This window comes from Megalobrama amblycephala, linkage group LG15, assembly GCF_018812025.1.
Source record: "Megalobrama amblycephala isolate DHTTF-2021 linkage group LG15, ASM1881202v1, whole genome shotgun sequence".
Classification (NCBI taxonomy): Eukaryota; Metazoa; Chordata; class Actinopteri; order Cypriniformes; family Xenocyprididae; genus Megalobrama; species Megalobrama amblycephala.
In genome coordinates, this window is record NC_063058.1 from 22,743,269 (window position 1) to 22,764,965 (window position 21,697).

Below are 21,697 nucleotides of genomic sequence, written 5' to 3' on the forward strand. Positions count from 1 at the left end.
GAATACCGTTTCCCTGAAAGGGTGTACATGGTCTGCAGCAATGCTTAGGTAGGTGGAACGTGTCAAAGTAACATCCACATGGATGGCAGGACCCAAGGTTTCCCAGCAGAACATTGCCCAAAGCATCACACTGCCTCCGATGGCTTGCCTTCTTCCCATAGTGGGTCCTGGTCCCATGCGTTCCCCAGATAAGCGACACTAGCATCCGGCCATACACGTGATGTAAAAGAAAATGTGATTCATCAGACCAGGCCACCTTCATCCATTGCTCCATGGTCCCGGTGGACAGGGGTCAGCATGGGCACCCTGACTGGTCTGCGGCCAGTCTGCGATGCACTGTGTATTCTGACACCTTTATATCAGATCGGACCACACGGGCCAGCCTTCCCCACGTGCATCAATGAGCCTTGGCCGCCCCATGACCCTGTTGCCGGTTCACCACTGTTCCTTCCTGGGACCACTTTTGATAGATACTGACCACTGCAGACCGGGAACACCCCACAAGAGCTGCAGTTTTGGAGATGCTCTGACCCTGTCGTCTAGCCTCCACAATTTGGCCCTTGTCAAACTCGCTCAAATCCTTACACTTGCCCATTTTTCCTGCTTCTAACACATCAACTTTGAGGACAAAACACATGTTGGGTTTTCATGTTTTATAGGGACATTCCATAGACAATGATTTTTATACTGTACAAACTTTATATTCTATCCCCTAACCCTACACCTACCCATCACAGTAAACTTTCTGCATTTTTACATTTTCAAAAAATCTCTTATGATTTATTAAGCCGTTTTCTTCATGGGGTCCAAAAATGCCCCCACAAGGACAAGGAATTCAGATAATGCCATTTTTGTGAGGACATTTTGTTCCCATAAAGCAGGTATTACCTGAACCACACACTCACACACACAGTAGATGATGACAAAGGATCTAAATATTAAAACGGGAATTGAGCATGTTCTATTTTGATTTAATTTATAATTAATTTCTTTCTTTCTTGTTTTCACTTTCGGTTTTTTAGGTCTCTTAGGGTTTCCTTACCTCTTGTTTTGTGTTTATTTACAACCACTATATATTTCTTGGCAAATGTCTACTCTGGAGCCACAAAAGACAGTGACTAAGAGACAAAAACAAGACAATCACAGGCCACATGGGACAGTAACTCGAGCAGGAAAAACGCTCCCGGAGCTTCAACAAGGCCTGGTTGTGTCTGTAGTGTATTAAAACCTCTTGTGAACTCAGAGCCAGGTGATTGGAGGATGCTAAACCCGGCTAATGCTGAGTGAAGTGGATGAGCGTAAGACGCTGTGCATGCTGTCTTGAGGATCAAACGTGCACACACTCACACTCATGTACTTTCACATGCACACTCAGTCAATGGGATTTAGACTGGAGTCCTCCCTCCCTCCTTCTCTACTCTAATCGCAGTGTTGTGGTTTTCTCGCTGTGGCTGTGTGGTTGTTTTCTCCTCCCTCTCAGGAAACTCTCTGTCTCTCTCTCTTCATGGTGTATATAAGTAAGCTGTGGGTCGGCTTTTCAGCAGACAGAGAAAAACTATGCTAGTGTACTGTAGATGTAGAGAGGTGTGTGTAGTGTATCGTCAGCCGTATGTGACTGAGGCAGCGGCGTGGGATCTACAGGTGAGTGACCTCTAATTACTTTGACTCAATATATTATATATACACACACTTCATATGACCCTGTTGACATCAGCATGCTCTCAAAACAAAGCGCATGACGAAAGTAGGCGCATTCCATCTTCTTATAGCATTTCTAAAATTGTTGTCTGTGTTGTTCTCAGTTAACTATACTCTGTAATTCACTGTTTTTTTTTGCACATACTTTGTATCCAGACTTCAGTAAATGTTTTTGAATGACTGTAGCCACATGCTTTGTGTTAACCTGTGAAGCAATATGAATTTTTCAAAAGTGTCTTGGCAACATACCAAAGCTGTCAAAGAGCAATGTTTGCCCTTTTTTCGGTAGTCAGCTAGAGGCAAAGATGTTTACATGGGGTTTTTGAAGAACTTTATATAGGGATGCATAATTAATAGGTACTATATGCATTACCAACTGATAGTAGAGATTTCATACATTTATCTGTATCTGTATTGTATGTTAATATATGTTAATTTTCTCTATTGTTACATTTAAATTACCTTTGCCATCATCTAATGCTCACTGAAATGTAAATATTTAAAAAAACACTAACAATTTAATGATATTAAATGTAATCTTTAGCAAATCTCAAAATATCAGATTTTCATATTGTACATGTATGCTGATGCATAAATTCACTCATAGAACACAATATAAACTGTACACATTTTAATATATAGCATAAATATATTTAAACTAAAATTTCAATTTAAAATTTCCATCTTAAAATAAATTATCAGTCAGAATTTTAATATCGATGCATCCTAAATTGTAAATATATCACTGTAAATATATATTCAAGAGTGTTGTGACTATTGAATGTAAATGTGGCAGGGCAAGACCTCTCCACAAAGGAAATCAAATGAAAGAAAACCTAATTAGCCCATTCCAAATATATGTGTTCCTCAAAGGGTTTAATTTAAAGTTTACTGTCAGGAAATGTGCCGTGGCACCACTGAGGTCTTTGAACAGTGGCTCTGTAAATATTTTGAAGTGACTTAATCAGAGGGAAGGGTTTACAGATGAGATTACGTACTTCCGGATAAAGAGCTTCTCTTGAGTGATGGCTAGTGATGCTGGAGAAACTAACAGCCTCAACGTCAAAGTTTTCCAGGAGCCCATGATCATTGTGAAGACATCTTGTGGAATATGGTGAAATTGAAAAGAGTGTCATTATACCATTTCACTGTCAGCATTACTTAGAAGTAGCTTATTGTGTCTGCAGTGCCCAAAATAGGATTCTTTGATCTTCAAGAGATCACTTATTATCCTTACTACCTAAGAGAAAACAATCCACCTCAAACCAAAACACACCTTCAGATTAACCTGACATAGAACTCTGTTTGGGTTCCACCGTGATTAAGATTCCCTTTTTAAGGTTTTGTTTACCATTCGAGCATCAAATGCAGCAATAAATAGCCAAATTAAACCTCTTATCTGTGATCTTAGTGTGCGATCTGTGGATTCCAATGACTCTGAGGAAAGATCAAATGGAAAATATCTATAATGACAATCCTACGGATGTCACAAAACATCATCTCATTTCATTTGAGGCAAACAAACGATTAAATGGGAACACTTGCGTCGTCCTCGGAGCCACAGATATTAAACCACACATCTTCTGAGGACCCGAGAGGTTCCTTTATGGCGATTCAAGAAACCTCTCTGTCTACTGTTGTAAATCTGGCTCGGTCATATTTATGTTTCCAATTTGGATCAAATTCACTTGTGGATGGGACTGAATTAAGTTGCATCGAAATCCTAGCATCAGGTCGACTCCATGCCTTTTGTGGTTTCTCTGAAGCTGTCGCCTAAAAGGTTTTTGTAAAAACCACTCTCACTGAGCCACATGTATCTTAATTATTGCCAGAGAGGGCTGAGGGTTTGAGGAAGCTCAAAGATAAATAAATCTATCTGAAATACAGGCACGATCATTTCAATTCTCCATACCCGAATGTTTTCATTGATGGCTAACCATAAAGCTTCATGGAAAGTTTTATTCATTCCCCCCACTTGAATTTTCTTGCATATTTTGGCATAATCATATATGAGATTCTTCTCCCTCTCCATTTTTGAAAATCTTTGTTCTGGATTACAGTATTTTAAGTAAAGCTTATAAGTTATCAATGTATAAAGGTATTCATGTACAAAACCATGAAGATCATCTGTGAAGCTCACTGCAAAGCAGAGGTCTTATTATGCAGGAAGTGGTTTAATTCTTCCCCCTCATGGCACGGGCCAGCCGCCAGTCCTGGGGGAAAAAGGAGCTACAGCGCTCTCAGCCAGGCTCTTTCCACTCAATAACACAACCACCATGGGGCTCCACAATTTGCCTTCATCCGCAACATTCCATGCCATACCTCATTTTTTAACCTCAGATTTAGCACATGACTGGCATTAATAACCTTTCAATGCATGTGTTACTGCCATAGTTGCTAGTGGTTCCATGCCTTACTCAGGGTAATCAGAGACTCCTGATTATTTGGTACCAAAGAACATCCTGTAACATTTTTAAACAAACTTGGAGGCTATTATTAAAACCATAATTTTTAAATTTTATACTATACACACTGCAATAACAAAAGTCAGATGAGAGGTTTTGGCAACTGTACTTTACATACACTGGTCCTAAAAATTTATTGGACACTATTTCTCAGAAATAAATGAATGTCATTGTATGATATGCCAAAATATCAAATCCTGTGGCATTTACTGTAAAGAAAGACACCACAGGCACATTTTACAATGTATTTTTTTATGTTTTAAATGATTAAATAAGCAATTGGCATACTTTAAAAAAATGATAATTATTAGTAATGATAATTACTAATGTATAACAGTAAAATATCCCAAAACTACTAGGCCAGTGTGATATATATTTTTTTCACTTGAGTACTTACAATATCTCAAATGTTTGCAACTATTTGTAAATCATGAGAAAATTGCAATTTTAACCAAGGCTCCGGGACGTGTGAGGAGTCACCTGTCAATTGCGTCATACCCGCGTTATCCTTGGTTTCCGGTTTAATTTTGTAAAAACCATGGAAACACCAAAGATGCTTTAATATATTACATGTTTTAATAGACAAAGGAACAACTGTTTTGATATATTTATAGACAGAAAACTAATTGTTGTTATATAGCTCAACACGTTTAGTCTTATTGTTTGAACATAATTTTCTTGATTTTTTTGTGAGTACCATGCTTTACCACGCCTCAGAGAAAAACCCCCCACTATTTTGTCAAGTAGCTAACATAGCATAATCAGATGCAGCTTTATTTTTAGTAACAGTAATACAGCATTTTCTCCATCATACGTTTTAAAATTAATTGCATGCCATTTATCAACACAAGCCATCCAGTATTTAATATGATATTCTAAAATCGATCTATCTTACTGCAGTGTGCAACAAGTGTCTCACAGCAGCCGCCAAGCGAACACACAGAGTAACGTTATAACATCATTTTCAACACACTCAAATGTATCTAATATGATAAACAGAGCTGTGTTACCTCATACTCATGACCGGAAAAGCACAATCGCTCCAGCGGCCTCGTTCAGCTCCCACAACACTCGGTCCTGCTCTGCTTCATACTACAGTAACATTAATAATCACATCCATGAACATGATTTCTTCTCGAGTCTTATCCTGATTATTTCCACCAGCTGTGATGTGAAGACCACATGTCCCAAGATTCCGCACTCAAACTTGGCGTCATCAAGCTACGCCTTTGTTTTGAATAGGCCTCTAGTGACCTCTCATGGACAGAATTCTTAAATACTGCACCTTTAAGTAGCAAGGAATACTATGTTACACTGGGTACCTACACTTCCAGGCATTATGTCTTTTCTTGTTCCTCAAGGCTCAATTTTGGATCCTCTATTATTTAACCTGTATGCTTGCTTTAGGTGGTGTAATTAAAGGATTAATTCAATTTCAAATGAAAATTACCCCAAGCTTTACTCACCCTCAAGCCATCCTAGGTGTATATGACTTTCTTTTTTCTGATAAACACAATCTGAGAAATATTAATAAATATCCTGATGCATCCAAGCTTTATAATGGCAGTAAGCGTTACCAAACGAGTATGAGCTGAAGAAAGTGTCTCCATCCACATCCATCCATCATAAACATATTCCACATGGCTCCGGGGGGTTAATAAAGGCCTTCTGAAGCGAAGCGATGTGTTTGTGTAAAAAAAAAACCCATATTTAACAAGTTATGAAGTAAAATATCTAGCTTCCACCAGACCGTATTCAACTTACGAAGAAAGTGTAAAACTCTAGCAATTCAAAAAGCTTACATTACATCTTACGCCTTCCCTATTTAACTTACGGAAAAAGTGTAACTGATGCAATGCCGGTTTACACTTTCTTCGTAACTTGAATACAGAAGGCGGTCTGGCGGAAGCTAGATATTTTACTTCATAACTTGTTAAATATGGATTTTTTTTTTTAACACAAATGCATCGCTTTGCTTCAGACCCCTGGAACCGTGTGGAGTATGTTTATGATGGATGGATATGGATAGAAGCACTTTCTTGAGCTTCATACTCATTGGTCCCATTCACTACCATTATAAAGCTTGGATGTGTCAGGGTTTTTATAACTATTCCTCCGATTGTGTTCATCAGAAAGAATAAAGTCATATACACCTAGGATGGCTTGAGGGTGAGTAAAGCTTGGGGTAATTTTCATTTGAAAGTGAACTAATCCTTTAATCAGTATTTCCTTTCACTGCAGATGACAAGCAAATCCATCTTTCACTTGCACCAGATGCCCACAATTCAATTTCCACCCTACTGGACTGCATAGAGAGCATAAAATTGTCGATGTCACAGAACTTTCTACAGCTAAACAAAGAAAAGACAGAGGTACTTGTTATCGGTTATGATGCACAGAGAACATCTATTGCTCCATATCTTGACCCTCTATCACTAAAAGCAAGTAAACAGGTCAAGAACTTAGGAATCATGTTTGACAGTGAACTCAGTTTTTAAAAAAAAACATATCAGCAATGTTACTAAAACAGCATATTATCACCTCAGAAACATCTCCATGTGACATTCTCTCCTTTTCTGACAATGAGAAACTTGTTCGTGCATTTGTTACATCTAGACGACTGCATTTTTGCTGGGTTACCAAAGAGCTCTATTAAACACAGAGTTCAGAATGCAGCTGCACAAATGCTAAGTCAACCTAAAATGAGAAATCATCTTAAGCCAACACTCAGATGCTTTCACTGGTTGCCTTTATCATTCTGAATTCTAGATCCTCTTATTAGTTTTTAAATGTCTTTATAGTACCGCCCCAATATACCTCTCTAATTTGTTGAATATACTCTAGCAAGAACACTCTGAACATCTACTAGTGTCTTGTTAAATTATACCAAAAACATGGCTAAAAATTGGCGAGCCAGGCCTTAGATATTTCGGTCCCAAGCTATAGAACTCTTTCTGACAAACTACAAGCAATCGACTAACTATGAACTTTTAAAAAGTATCTCGAAACACATTTGTTCACTAGGGCCTGTTCTTGAATTATTTTATTGTTGTATTTTATTATTTCATTTCTATTATGTGCTATATAAATAACGCTTTACTTACTTACTAGACGCACATCCTGATATTGCTGAGTTAGATGCATTCCTGGGTCAACATATTTTGTTGATCCTGGAACAACATTCTAGTCTGAAAATTTAATCTTAACCCCATTCCTACCCCTAAACCTAACCCTATCCATAAGTTATCCCAAAAATCAGAGGGAAATGATAGATGAATAACACTGATGTAGAAGCACCAATTCATGATTTTAAGCCTAAACTTGACATAATCTGTAAACTTGTCCCTCAAATCTGATTGGTTGATTTGAATGTTGTTCCAGGATCAACAAAAATGTTGACCCAGGAACATGTTGAACTCAGCAAAATCAGGTTATGCCTTACGAGACACCTGTGTTAACCGTGTTGACTTATCTATTAAAATCCACCTTGACACAGGCTGGTTAAAAGTCAATGCATGTCAGTTACATCTAATGCCATGAAATGTATACCCTTTACCTTTTTCTTTGTCCTTTAATGCTCTAGCATGCAGATAGGGCATCTGGCGAGGTCAGCTATAATTATGGCTATGTGGGCGCCACACTGGTGAGAGTATGTGGCTGGATTTGGCCATTACCCTTGTGGTTAACTGCTGGTTTGACTGATGACTGCAACCCCCAAAGTAACATTTGACTCATAATCAAACCAAGCTGAAGCACAAAATGTTATGTTTATGCTTGACCTCTCTTTGCACATTTAACTTGGCTCAAGACTTAGGGTATTACATCCATCTTAAAAATGAACACCTTAGCAATTTTAGCCACTATCTACTGTGTCAGTAACAAAATGCTTTATTTCTTGACTGTCTATACTGTATATGTTAATTCAGTTGCAAAATCTGGAGAGAATTGATTTTCCCTTGCTAAGAATAAACATTCAAAGTTTGCACTTAGCATCGTCGACACAAGCAACAACAAGTTCATGGCTTCAATCCCTGCATGACCTGATAAAATATCTACCTTGAATGCAATGCAAGTCGCCTTGAATAAAGGCATATGCTAAATGTAAATGTAGCAGTTATTGTGTAAATATGCCAACTCTGTCACTTTCTTTGTCCCTCACAGGATGATTGACAGTTGCCTGTGCTGAGTCACGTAGCAGAATGCCCGGTGTGCCCTGCGGGGCTTTGAAACACCACACTGTGCCCGTAGCCTGTGCCATCATCTGTTCCTGGCTGTTGATCCTGGTACATTCTGCCTTTTGCCAGAAACCTGCAAAGCTGCCTCTGGTGGGCCGCAAGCCTTTCCTGGCAGCCTGGAATGCTCCGCTGGATATGTGTACGTTGAAGTACAATATCAACGTCAGCCTCGATCTTTTCCACATCAGCGGCAGTCCACGAGCCGTCCACACGGGCCAGAATGTCACCATCTTTTATGCCAACCGCCTGGGTTACTACCCTTTCTACAATGAGCAAGGGGTTCCCATCAACGGAGGCCTACCTCAGAACAGCAGTCTTGAAGCACATCTTCACAAAGCCCGAAAAGACATAGCACACTTCATCCCTTCGGAAGACTTCAGTGGCCTGGCCGTGATCGACTGGGAGTTCTGGAGGCCACAGTGGAATCGTAACTGGCACAAGAAAGACATTTACCGACAGCGTTCACGCGAGCTGATTGCACAGGCCTACCTTAATGTGACCGACGAACAGGTGGAGGAGCTGGCACGCTTGCGCTTTGAGAAGAGCGCCATGGAGTTCATGCGGGGCACGCTGCAGCTCGGTACACAAACTCGTCCACATGGCCTCTGGGGTTTTTATCTCTACCCTGACTGTCACAATTACAATGTACATGCACACAACTACAGCGGCACATGCCCCCTACTGGAGAGTTCTCGTAATGACCAGCTGTTTTGGCTGTGGAACAGCAGCACTGCCCTTTTCCCATCCCTCGCTATACGCAAGAGCCACACAGACAGCATTCGCAACCTGCACTTCTCGCAGAACAGGGTACTGGAGTCACTGCGACTGGCCTCCCTTACCTCAATGCCCTATGAACTACCTACATACGTATACACACGCCTGGGGTATAGAGACGAGGCCATGGCTTTTCTGACTCAGGTAAGTGCAGAAATGTAAAATTAAAAAGGACTTTGGGAATCATACACAAGTTCTCAAAACTATTTTACCTTACAGTAAACTACCAAAGAAGAATATCTGTGACAGATTTTATAGAGCAGAATTCACATTCAAATTAAATGATTAAACACATGGTTTTAATAACATTGTTTCTATCCCATTTTGCTTGTCTCTACACCTAAACTGTTATGGAGTCTGAAATCAAGAGCTCCCTCTTGTGGTCCAATAGAATAAATAGAAAACATTAAAGGGTTAGTTCACCCAAAAATGAAAATTCTGTCATTAATTACTCACCCTCATGTCGTTCCACACCCGTAACCCTGTTCGTACACCCCTTATACTTTTAACTAGCTGCTTATTAGTACTTACAAAGCACATATTAATGCCTTATTCTGCATGACCATATTCTACATCGCTGAATCCTACCCCAAACCTAAACTTAAACCGTACTAACTATTAATAAGCAGTAAATTAAGAGTTTGAGGCAAAATTATTATAATCATTTCAGTAAAACAGTTTTACGTTTTAAGAATCTGTGGCAGTGAACTTACATTCTAATGATGTTATATACATATACGCATTCATTTATTTTCATTTTACAGAAGGACTTGATACATACGATAGGAGAAAGTGCTGCTTTGGGAGCTGCAGGATTTGTCATTTGGGGGGATCTTAACCTCACTTCTTCAAGGGTAAGATTTTTAACACAGTTTCATATACCTGAAATATCTTCAAACATCTGTTCACATCAGAACATTATTCCACAAAGAAACACTTATGTCACTGGTCAAGACTGTTGTGTTTATCCATTACAAATCTGCTTCTAGAAGATAATTCCTAGATCAGGCATTTCAAAACTTTTCACTGTAAAGGGTGTGTGGAACAATTCTAAGAAAAGAAAGATGTAAAATAAATAAAATAAGTTAAAATTCACAGAATTTACCATTTTGATTCTGCTTTGTATTAAAGGGTTAGTTCACCAAAAAATGAAATTTATGTCATTAATTACTCACCCTCATGTCGTTCCACACCCGTAAGAACACAAATTAAGATATTTTTGATAAAATCTGATGGCTCAGTGAGGCCTGCACTCCCTTTTTCAATGCCCAGAAAGCTACTAAAGATATTTAAAACAGTTAATGTGACAACAGTGGTTCAAACTTATTATAAAGTGACTAGAATACTTTTGTGCGCCAAAAATAACAAAATAGCGACTTTATTTAACAATATCTAGTGATGGGCGATTTCAAAACACTGCTTCATGAAGCTTCGAAGCTTTACGAATCTTTTGTTTCGAATCATTGGCTTGGAGCGCGTATCAAACTGCCAGAGTCACGTGAAGTTTCAAAACACTAATGACGTAACGAAGCCTTGTTTACTGAAATCATGGGATTTTGGAGCTCTGAACCACTGATTCGAAACAAATGATTCGTAAAGCTTTGAAGCTTCCTGAAGCAGTGTTTTGAAATCGATGAGTGTTCTCATTGCTTTATATTATTTCATTAATTACTCACCCTCATGTTGTTCCAAACCTGCAAGACCTTTGTTCATCTTCTGAAATCCGTGAGCTTTCTGGCCTCCAATAGACTGCAACACAATTACCACTTTCAAGGTCCAGAAAGGTAGTAAAGACATCATTAAAATAGTCCATGTGACTGCAGTGGTTCAACCTTAATGTTATGAAGTGATGAGAATATCTTCTCTTCTGTGTCATTCTCCTACGCTGTTTACATTCAGCACTTCTGGGTTCTACGTCTGAACCCCGGCTCACTATTGGCTGTATACGTGAGCAGCACGACGCATGCAATGTTGACGCAGGAGCCGGCCAATAATAAGTCAGCGTTCTGAAGTAGAACCTGGAAGTGCTGCACTGTGTTTACAATGTAAACAGCCTAGGAGACTAACATGGAAGAGAAGAAATTGCTGAATAAAGTCATTATTTTTGTTTTGTTTTTGTTTTTTTTTTGACCACAAAAAGTATTCTTGTCATTTCATAACATTAAGGTTGAACCACTGTAGTCACATGGACTATTTTATCGATGTCTTTTACTACCTTTCTGGGCCTTGAATGTGGTAATTACGTTGCAGTTTATCAGAGGCCAGAAAGCTCTCGGTTTTCATCAAAAATATCTTAATTTGTGCTCTGAAGATGAATGAAGGTCTTACTGGTGTGGAGCGACATGAAGGTGAGTAATTAATGACAGAATAAATACACATAAATCTGTATACTTGCCAGCTAACTTTACACCAAGTTCCCTGTAGTTTAATGTCTCAGTTTTAACTTCCTGAAAATTTCTTTGTCCCCTCAGCACAACTGTTCCAAAGTGAAGGCATTTCTGAACCATAGACTGGGTCAGTACATTACTAACGTTACCCGGGCAGCAGAAGTCTGTAGCGACTTCCTGTGTCAGTCCAACGGGCGCTGCGTCCGTCGAGACCCACAGGCACCACACTACCTGCACCTGAGCCGCGGCAGCTATCGGATCTTGACCAACCGGAACGGCACCTTCACCGTGACTGGATGGCACTCTCAGCACGAGCTCCAGTTGCTGTCCGACAGGTTCCGCTGTCACTGTTACCAGGGGTACGAGGGAGACCGCTGCAATAGCATAGAGCCAGAGGAGACCGATGAGGACAACATGATAAAAGAGGACGTGGAGGAGGTGAATACGAACGAACCGGAGGACCAAAAAGACATGAGGGATACTGCTGTGCCTTTACAAAATACCTTCATCCTCACTGCTCTACTCATCTTGTTGAACTTCAGTTGTATTTAGAGGTGAAGTGTGTAATTTGTGCATCATCAGTTGGAACAATAATCGTTTTCAAATGCGTTTCCCAAACACTCCCCCTTCTGTCATTGGTCAATCAAACAGAGAGCCCCGCCCCAAACTTACACCATTGGTTAAGCCACTGTTACTGTGTTGGGCTGGACGGATTCAGGTAACACTTTACAATAAGGTTTCATTAGTTAAAGGGATAATTCACCCAAAAATGAAAATTATCCCATGATTTACTCAGCCTCAAGCCATCCTAGGTGTACTTAATCATCTTCTTTCAGACAAACACAGTCTGAGTTATATTAAATAATATTCTCGCTCTTCCCATCTTTATAATGGTACTGAATGGGGGGCGAGATTTTGAAGCCAGGGGATTAATAAAGGGGTTCTGAAGCAAAGCGATGGGTTTTTGTAAGAAACATATCCAAATTTAAAACTTTATAAACTATAATAACTAGCTTCCGTCAGACAGCCGTACACATCGATTTACGGCGGAAGAGTAAGAGAGGTATCCCTTTAACATTAGTTAATGTATTAACTAACATGAACTAACAATGAACAAAACATTTGTTACAGTATTTATTAATCTTTGTTAATGTTAGGTAATAAAAATACAGTCGTTCATTGTTTGTTCGTGTTAGTTCACAATGCATTAGCTAATGTTAACAAACAACATTTGATTTTTTAATGTATTAGTAAATGCTGAAATTATCATTAATTTAGATTAATAAATGCTGTAGAAGCATTGTTCATTCTTAATTCATGTTAACTAAATTAGTTATCTAATGTTAACTAATGAAACCTTATTGTAAAGCGTTACCAAACAGGGAAAACACCACAAAGCCAAAGTTTACACTAGTGGTCAACCAATATGAATTTTTGATGGGCAATGACAATATTTTAGAGAGCGAAGTAGCTATTAAATAGTGATAAAGATACTAAATAACATGCTGCAGTGAAATTTACAGTTATCTTACATAATATTTACTAAATTAGAAATAACTTTAAAAAAAAAAAAATCAATCAATATGGAAAAAAAAACAATTTAAACAATAGTCACTTCCGGCCAAACAGAAAAACTCATTGGCCGATGCCAATGATTAAAAAAAATATCAAATATCAGCCTTGGTGATATATGGAAGAGGATTAGGGCCAAGCAATAATAAAAAAATAAAACCATCTCGAGATTAAAGTTGTTAAATTTCGAGAAAAAACTCGTTAAATTTCGAGAAAAAAGTCGAAATAAAATGTTGAGAATAAACTTGTTAAATTACTAGAAAAAACTCGTTAAATTTCGAGAAAAAGGTTGAGATAAAATGTTGAGAATAAAGTCATTAAATTAACAAATTTATTCTCGTAATTTAACGACTTTTTTCTCGTAATTTAATGACTTTATTCTCATAATTTAACGACCTTTTCTCGTAATTTAATGACTTTATTCTCATTATTTAATGACTTTATTCTCAACATTTTATCTCGACTTTTTTCTTGAAATTTAACAACATTTTTCTCATAATTTAAAGTATTTGTTCTCGTAATTTAACGACTTTTTTCTCGTAATTTAATGACTTAATTCAACATTTTATCTCGACTTTTTTCTCGAAATTTAACGAGTTTTTTCTCGTAATTTAATGAGTTTATTCTCAACATTTTATTTAGACTTTTTCTCGAAATTTAACGAGTTTTTTCTCAAAATTTAACAACTTTAATCTCGAGATGGTTTTATTTTTTTATTATTGCTTGGCCCTAATCCTCTTCCATAGTGATATAACGGTCGACCGCTAGTTTACACTTTTCAAGGGAATCAACCTACAAATGGCATGCTTATTTTTGTATTTTCTCCTATCTCAGATTAAATTATTTTAATATAAAAAAAATTAGACACTTCACCTTTAAGAAAAAGTGGTCAAAGCGCCGCTTGATGGCACATCATGACTTAGTCAGGTTTTAATATTTGTGATTTTGGATTACTGAAAAATTATAATTGTTACAATGGTGCTGTATGCTAATGTAGATGAGATGCAAGCCTTGTTTGCACAAACTTCAGGATGAATAGATTCTAATAACTGTTCTGGATGTATGCTCGATGATTATGTTAATTTGTCAACGTTTTCTGACAGGGAAGGTTAAATCTATGCAGTCTGTTATTATAAAGCACTGACACCAAGATCCTTCCCGTGACGTATAATAGCAAGCTTATCTCAAACAACAAAGCTTGCTGTCAGAGCACTTCAAAGTCAGGGAGTGTTGGGTATTCAAAACTTACTTAAAATTAGGTAAGAACCACATATGATATACACGTGTCATGCTTTATAATCTAAACTGGCCAAAACAGCAACATAGCAAATCGCTAAACATAATATAATTATAGACTATATTACTCATCATTATTTGAAGTGACTTGGGCTAGTTGAGCAAAAAAATCCTTAGCCTATTGGATATAGTCATAAAATATTATGTGCCTCAATTTCTAATATTCATATTTTGAGAAAGATAAACAGATCATCATGTTCAGATGGTACTGTTCTCATCAAATACAGTACAAACGCCAACACATGACAAATGTCATTATACCATTATATGAAACAATTAGCCTAATCATTTTATCATTCAATATATTTTAAAGCTTCTGCCAATATTGCACAATAGAACAAATTATTGTACTCGTCAGATTAATGTTGAGAAAACTCAGTGGACACAACCAGAATCAAAGCTAGTTAAATTTCATTACAAAAAAAAAAAAAAAAAAAAAAGTACAAAATATCTTCTTTTTTTGTCCCTCAAATTCCTGAAATGTGTGTTAAACCAAAGATTATGAAGATGTATGCATTTATACATGCAAGTTCTCATTTGTTAAACTACAGAATGTTGTGGTGGGTGAAAACTCATTCCCCCGGGTTTCACAGACAAGGCTTAACTCTAGTCCCAGACTAAAATGCATGTCTGATCTGTTTTAACTGGAAGCAACTGATATATCTTAAAATATATCAGTGCCATTGTTTTGTCTCAAGATGCACACCAGTAATGTTTTTTTCTAAGGCACGTTTAGAAAAGCTACTTAAATGTCCTAATTGAACTAAACCCTAATCCTGACTTAATCTAAACCATGTCTGTGAATCCAGGCCTTTATGATTGTATGTTATACTGTGCTTCTGTATTTTTTTTTTTTTTTGTTCTTGTCTGAATGAAGCCAGAACGATTGATACTGAAAACAAAGAAAGGTATATACCTCAAAATCTTTCAGTACTTTGAATACTTTTGATTAGCAGAATTTTTAGAAACCGTTTTAGATGTCTACAGATTGTATTAGCTTACATGTCCAGTTTCAGGTTAAAGGTTAATTGGACCATTTTATCACTATTGTCTGACCCTTTTTGACTCAATATATAATTTTTTTCTAAAATACTGCATTTTGTAGCATGTAGACAGTAGTTTGTATGGGACACTATTATCAGAGCCTTCAATATTGGTCAAAGTGTCCTTTTTTACCTCAGCTAAACTTTGCCAGTGTCCAATTTCCACAGAGCTCCTTTTCATCTCAAAGACTTATATGCAATGTGTAATTAATTACTTGATTTTTTTTTTTTTTTACATTAAGCAATACAATTAACCAAATACTCAAAGACAAATGTTGCTTGACTCTTGATGCACTGCAAATAAAAGATTGTAACCTGGTCTTGATATTCATTGTTAAAATAATTTTGAATGCACAGGAATTGCAACTAACTAACAATTTACAAACAAAGTCTGTAACCATTCACAGTGCAGAGTGGAAAATGTATGTGACTTAAATAGTAGAGCCTCCCTTTTTGGGTCATTGTCCGGTTGTATTACCCAACTTCTGTTGAGCTTCAACTGGCCGACAGACGGCATTACATTTTCCTGCAAAACCTTGGGAATTCATTTTTGCCATTGATGATAGCAAGCTGTCCAGGCCCTGAGGCAGCAAAGCAGCCCCAATCGCCCTTCCACAATACTGTGCATTACAGTTGGGATAAGGTTTTGATGTACTTCAAGCACTTGAAGCACATCCAAATCCAGTAAATCCAAAATTTGCATCACCCAGTCTCAAAGAGTGATTTCCAACATACTGAACATTTACACTAATCCTTTTCCAGTTACATAGTCTTGTTTTTTTAAACATTGACCCCTGTTAATATTTAACAGGAACCTGAGCAAGCAACATTTTCTCCTTGCTACAAGAGAAACACATTTCACTCGGTAAGGCTCATCATTTCTAAATCTCAAACTAAACCAACATTTATAAATATTTAATAATAAAGGCATCTCCTAGCATTTAAAAAAAATGCATCTGGTTTACCATGTTGTTCTAGCAATGATAGTTTGGTAAAATTAATTTATTTCTGCAACATTATATTTCCAGTATTGTGCCAAAACAATCTTAAAAACTACTGTGTTTTCACTCACTTCAAAATATCATTAAAACTGACATTTTTGTTCTCAATCAATGTACGCAGATGGAAGACCAAAGGAAACAATGGTTACTATTTTACATAATTCTCTTCATGATATTCGGGTATCTTAAGCCATCATTGTCTCCTCTACCAACAGCAGCACCGCTCTTCCATAAGCCTTTTGTGCTTTTATGGAATGCTCCTATTTCCAAATGCCAACAAATAAAGATCCCTCTAGATTTATCGATGTTCCAGGTGGTCACCACACCTTCCAGGGTACGCAATCAATCCCTGACCCTGTTCTACAAAAATCGACTTGGGCTTTACCCCTATGTAGACCTCCACTCCTTGAAGGAGTATAATGGTGGCATCCCACAAAGGGGCAACCTCTCTGCTAGTTTGGAGAAAGCTAAGGAAGAATTTACTCAGTACATTCCAGACTCAACCGCTGGTCTGGCTGTCATGGATTGGGAAGAGTGGCTTCCAATGTTTGACCGGAATTTGGACGTCAAGGAGATATATAAAGAACTGTCCATCAACTACACCCTAGAGCAGAATGCTTCTCTCAACCTGCAACAAGCAAGCATCGAAGCCAAACGACAATTCCAGAAGGAAGCTAGATGTTTCATGGAGGAAACTCTAAAGATGGGAATCTACCATCGACCTTGGTACCTGTGGGGCTACTACTTGTTCCCAGACTGCTATAACTATGACTTTGAGGAGTCAAACTATACAGGTACTTGTTCAGACAACACAAAACAGCTGAACAACGAGCTGCAGTGGCTGTGGGAGGTTAGCACTGCCCTTTACCCCTCAGCATACCTGCCGGTCTCCGTAAGTGGAAGCAAGAACGCTGCACTGTTCGTACGTCACCAGGTGCAAGAAGCAATGAGAGTGGCAGCCCTGCCAAAACACCGCCACACTGCACCGGTCTACGTCTATCTACGACCTCTCTTAAGAGACCAAAAGGAGCTTTACATGAATGAGGTAGAGTATGGTAAAGTCTAGGACAGGGGTGGCAAACTCTGGTCCTGCAGAGTTCAGCTCCAACCCTGATAAAAACTCACCTGCCTGCAGCTTACTAGTAACCCTTCAGACCTTGATTAACTTGTTCAGGTCTGTTTGATTAGGGTTGAAGCAAAACTCTGCAGGACTGTGGCTCTCCAGGACTGATATTCGCCAGCCCTGGCCTAGGACAAGGATGTCAAAGCCTGCTCCTGGAGTGCCAATGTCTTGCAGAGTTTAGCTCCAAATTGCTCCAACACACCTGCCTGGAAGTTTCTAGTAAGCCTGAAAACCTTGGCTGCATTCCACTCCAATTTTAGACACATACTCACAAACTTCCCTAAGCACTTCCCCTCTGGGGAATCCCTGCCGCCATTTTTAAGTGCGTTCCACTTCGTGAAGCGGATGAGGGAAGTTTATATGGACAGACCCTCATCCCCTCGATTTTGACCGAGGGAGCAATTCTACTCTGAAGTACACTTAAAGTAGCTCTATATCCCTCAATTCAACTTGATTGTGACGTCACAGACCGCACTTAACCATGATATATTTATTTTGAGAATTTATTGTGTAATAGTCTATAATATATTAATTATGTTGAGATTCTATTGCATAATACTTGTAGCTACATTATGATCACAGTCAGTTTATACTACTGATATTTTGTTTCATTTGTGTAATTGTATTTTTCTCCAACAGCTCATATACCTATAGGATTTTATATATTTTCTCCAACAACTTATAACATATAGAATGGTGCATAAAACAAATTTGTAAGTAGAAAAGGGGTTGAAATAATAACTCTGCTCCATAATGAATTCCAAGTGATCAAGGGCTTAGTGCGTTCCATTTAAACCTTATGCCAGAGTTCCGTCAGTAGTAGACATTCGTGCAACGTAAGCAATGACGCACATCCGAGTCCATGAGATGGAGGGAAGTTAGCGAGTGAAGGGCATAAAAATTTGGAGTGGAATGAAGCCCTTGATTAGCTGGTTCAGGTGTATATAATTGGGGTTGCAGCAAAACTCTGCAGGACAGGAGCTCCAGAAGCAGGATTGGACACCCCTTGTCTAGGCCAGTGGTTTTCAAACCTGTTCTGGAGGCACCCCAGCCCTGCACATTTTGTGTGTCTCCCTCATTTATCAGACCTGATTCAACTCATCAGCTTGTTAGTAGAGACAGCAAGATCTAAACTGGGTGTGTCCGAAAAGGGCTGTGCAGGGCTGGGGTGCCTCCAGGACAGGTTTGAAAACCACTGGTCTAGGCCACATATGTTCTTGTAGTAGCCTAATATGTTGTCTGTTTCTCTCTAGTTTGACTTGGTCAGCAGTATAGGTGAGAGTGCAGCTCTGGGGGCTTCTGGGGCTGTGCTGTGGGGGGCTAGTGCTGATTACAAAGACAAGGTAATGTGTCTCTTAAATGGACAGTTCACTCAAAAATGGTTATTCTATGTCAGGGGTGTCCAAACTTGGTCCTGGAGGGCCACTGTCCTGCAGAATTTAGCTCCAACTTGCCTCAACACACTTGCCTGGAAATTTCTAGTATGCCTAGTAAAACCTTGATTAGGTTCAGGTGTGTTTAATTGGGGTTTGAGCTAAACTCTGCAGGACAGTGGCCCTCTAGAACAGGGATGGGCAAACTCGGTCCTGGAGGGCCTCTGCCCTGTAGGGTTTAGCTCCAACCCTGATAAAACTCACCTGCCTGTAGCATTCTAGTGATCCTGAAGGCATTGTTTAGCTGGTTCAGGTATGTTTGATTAGGGCTGGAGCTAAACTCTGCAGGGCAGTGGCCCTCAAGGACTGAGTATGCCCACCCCTGCTCTAGAAGCAGGATTGGACATCCCTGTTCAATGTTGTTCCAAATCCATATTTTCTTTCTTCTGTAAAACACAAAAGATGAGGTTCTGTGGAATATTCTAGCTGCTAGGAGATGTTGAGCTCAAAAATGCTGTCAACATTGCAATCATGTTTTCATCTTTTTGAATATGGAAAATCAAGATGCTCCATAGCAGCTTTGACACCAATGACAATTGTTAGGAGTAACAGTACACAAAATATATGGTTTGGTAAATACCTCAGTTTATGCAAAATAGTACTTTATTTAGAATTATTGTGTTCCCAATCTATTGTGCCTGTTTGACACACTTGTGTGTGTTGACACTTGTTCAGTGAAGTCTGTTTAAAGAAGACTTGCTTGCTTTAAACTCTATGCTTAAGAGTTACTTTAAGTGCTTAATATAAAGCAAAAGCACATCTCAAAGTTTAGGACAACTGAGATTGTGTATTTTTAATTGGAGCTCAGTCTGAATCATCCGCTATCACATACCGATATAAATGGTATTGCCCCATCTCATTTGGAAATGTACTGATATACTATATTGATACCTTACAAAGTCAATATACTGCCCAGCCCAAACGATTGGTCACAAAATCCATAATGCTTGATGTTTTTTGACATGAAGCACCATACACATAAACACACAAGAGCAATGACTCAGGATAAGATTTTCAGTAGATTTTAGTTTTGGTCTACACATAAGACTAAATCACATAGATTCAGAAGACTTGAAATATATAAGTTTTATGAACAACTTTTTTGATACTGATACTATGGTACTATGTTGTCATTTCTAGAGCTTAATACATTATTTGATCCATGATAGAAAGAAAATCGTATATTTTTGAAACAACATGAGCATGAACAAATTGTGTGAAAATTAATATTTTTAATGCTTCTCATTCCTTTCAGACCTCTTGTGAAGCCTTGTCTACATACCTGTCTGAGACTTTAAACCCCTATATTGCCAATGTCACCTCTGCGGCCTATTTATGCAGCAAAAGTCTCTGTCAAGGCAATGGACGTTGTGTCCGCAAAAACTACAACTCGGACGATTACCTCCACATTAGTTCAGAAAGCCACCAAATCATTAGGAAAGATGGGAAATATGTGGTTACAGGTAGCCCCTCTCCAAGTGATTTCACTTACTGGGAAAATAAATTTACCTGTCAGTGCTATGAAGACAGGAAGTGCACAGCTACTATACCTTCTTTCTAACAGAAAATGTTCTAGAATAAATAAAGTATTTGGAAAGATTACACTACTTTATAATTTACAGTGACATTAGTATCCGAAGGAGAATAATTTCTGTGTTACCTGGCAGATAAGACGTGAGCATACAGTATGTCAGCAGCTGTCTTCAATAAAAAGTGACTGAATATAACATGCAGTAAATACTTTGCTCTTGAAGTAAAAATGCTCTGTACTTGTACTAGGACATCAGTTGCAGCTACATTAACATTATTAATCATTGGCTTACTTTTAGAAGACAGAAACTCAAGAAGACCCGACCTCAACCCGACGACTATAATGTAACGTGTGACCAAATTATACAACAATTTAACATGATATATGATTACAGGATTTAAAAGAACAGTTGCAGACTTCATAGTGGCTGGATAAGCACAACTTGTTCATTTTTTACACTAGTGATATTTCCAGAGCACATGAATTTGTATTTCTACAGTCTATTGAAATTGTCTAATGATGTCACAAAATGTCAAACACATCACAATTTTAAACAACTTTTACATAACATTATACAGAACACAGACATGCATGTTGCTGTCATTACAGTGCAATGGTGAAAATAAAAATGTAATATTTAAGAATCAGGGGCACCGTCAAGTTACCTTACATCTAAAAATAAGTTGAAGCACATCTGAAATGACAAACCTGCAACTTTCTCGAACTGCCCTTTGTTTCTCCACATCATTTCTGTGACACCAGGAAAAGTCTGCCTGGGGTCTGACATGACAAGCTTCTTCTGAATGTTAACCTGTAGACCTCACATCAACATGTTCCCACACAAGTAAGCCCTAATTCTTCACAGCATGGAAAGACAACTGAAATTCTCCTAAGATAGTCTACTACTGTACTTCATCCCTTAGGAAGAGTTTTAACCAAGAGGTTGCAGATTTCTGTAGCAACCACTAGGCGTCACTGTCTCTATATTAAATACACATGGTTTTAAACTATATGTGTAGAATTTACCCTAATACCTAATATTATATAAATATGAATAGCAACTATAAACTCATATTAATTGTACTTATCCCTGACTACAGCTAGTCCATTTCTATGAACATTAATACTGATCTCTAAGT

The 21,697-nt window shown here is 38.2% G+C and overlaps 2 protein-coding genes and 1 long non-coding RNA gene across 5 annotated transcripts; 2 read left to right on the forward strand and 1 right to left on the reverse strand.

The window, feature by feature from the left end:
* Window positions 1-648: 648 nt before the first annotated feature.
* LOC125247078 (hyaluronidase-4) lies at window positions 649-12,749 on the forward strand. 3 transcript variants are annotated; one of them, XM_048158248.1, is made up of 4 exons: window positions 649-1,641; window positions 8,325-9,316; window positions 9,937-10,026; window positions 11,644-12,749. In XM_048158248.1, exons 2-4 carry the CDS (start codon window positions 8,363-8,365, stop codon window positions 12,109-12,111), a joined length of 1,512 nt encoding a protein of 503 aa, XP_048014205.1. In that variant the 5' UTR covers window positions 649-1,641; window positions 8,325-8,362; the 3' UTR covers window positions 12,112-12,749. The 3 variants fall into 3 exon arrangements, with proteins under 3 accessions (XP_048014205.1, XP_048014207.1, XP_048014206.1); XM_048158250.1 differs by lacking the exon at window positions 649-1,641 and adding an exon at window positions 6,405-6,535; XM_048158249.1 differs by lacking the exon at window positions 649-1,641 and having other exon boundaries at window positions 7,472-9,316.
* On the reverse strand, window positions 11,856-21,398 carry LOC125247083. Its single transcript, XR_007180012.1, has 2 exons — window positions 21,267-21,398; window positions 11,856-11,933 (listed from the first exon to the last, which is right to left on the reverse strand). It is a non-coding gene; the product is annotated as an uncharacterized LOC125247083 (long non-coding RNA).
* Window positions 13,783-21,150, forward strand: spam1 (sperm adhesion molecule 1). The gene is made up of 4 exons (XM_048158252.1): window positions 13,783-16,335; window positions 16,593-17,516; window positions 18,848-18,937; window positions 20,283-21,150. Exons 2-4 carry the CDS (start codon window positions 16,593-16,595, stop codon window positions 20,586-20,588), a joined length of 1,320 nt encoding a protein of 439 aa, XP_048014209.1. The 5' UTR covers window positions 13,783-16,335; the 3' UTR covers window positions 20,589-21,150.
* Window positions 21,399-21,697: the final 299 nt, after the last annotated feature.

Excerpts from the sequence above, each read along its gene's own strand:
- LOC125247078 (XM_048158248.1), top strand. The coding sequence starts at position 8,363 with ATGCCCGGTGTGCCCTGCGGGGCTTTGAAACACCACACTGTGCCCGTA. Across the intron at positions 9,317-9,936 it reads CCATGGCTTTTCTGACTCAG|AAGGACTTGATACATACGAT; the intron begins GTAAGTGCAGAA and ends TTCATTTTACAG. Across the intron at positions 10,027-11,643 it reads TTAACCTCACTTCTTCAAGG|CACAACTGTTCCAAAGTGAA; the intron begins GTAAGATTTTTA and ends TTGTCCCCTCAG.
- spam1 (XM_048158252.1), top strand. The coding sequence starts at position 16,593 with ATGGAAGACCAAAGGAAACAATGGTTACTATTTTACATAATTCTCTTC. Across the intron at positions 17,517-18,847 it reads AGGAGCTTTACATGAATGAG|TTTGACTTGGTCAGCAGTAT; the intron begins GTAGAGTATGGT and ends GTTTCTCTCTAG. Across the intron at positions 18,938-20,282 it reads GTGCTGATTACAAAGACAAG|ACCTCTTGTGAAGCCTTGTC; the intron begins GTAATGTGTCTC and ends CATTCCTTTCAG.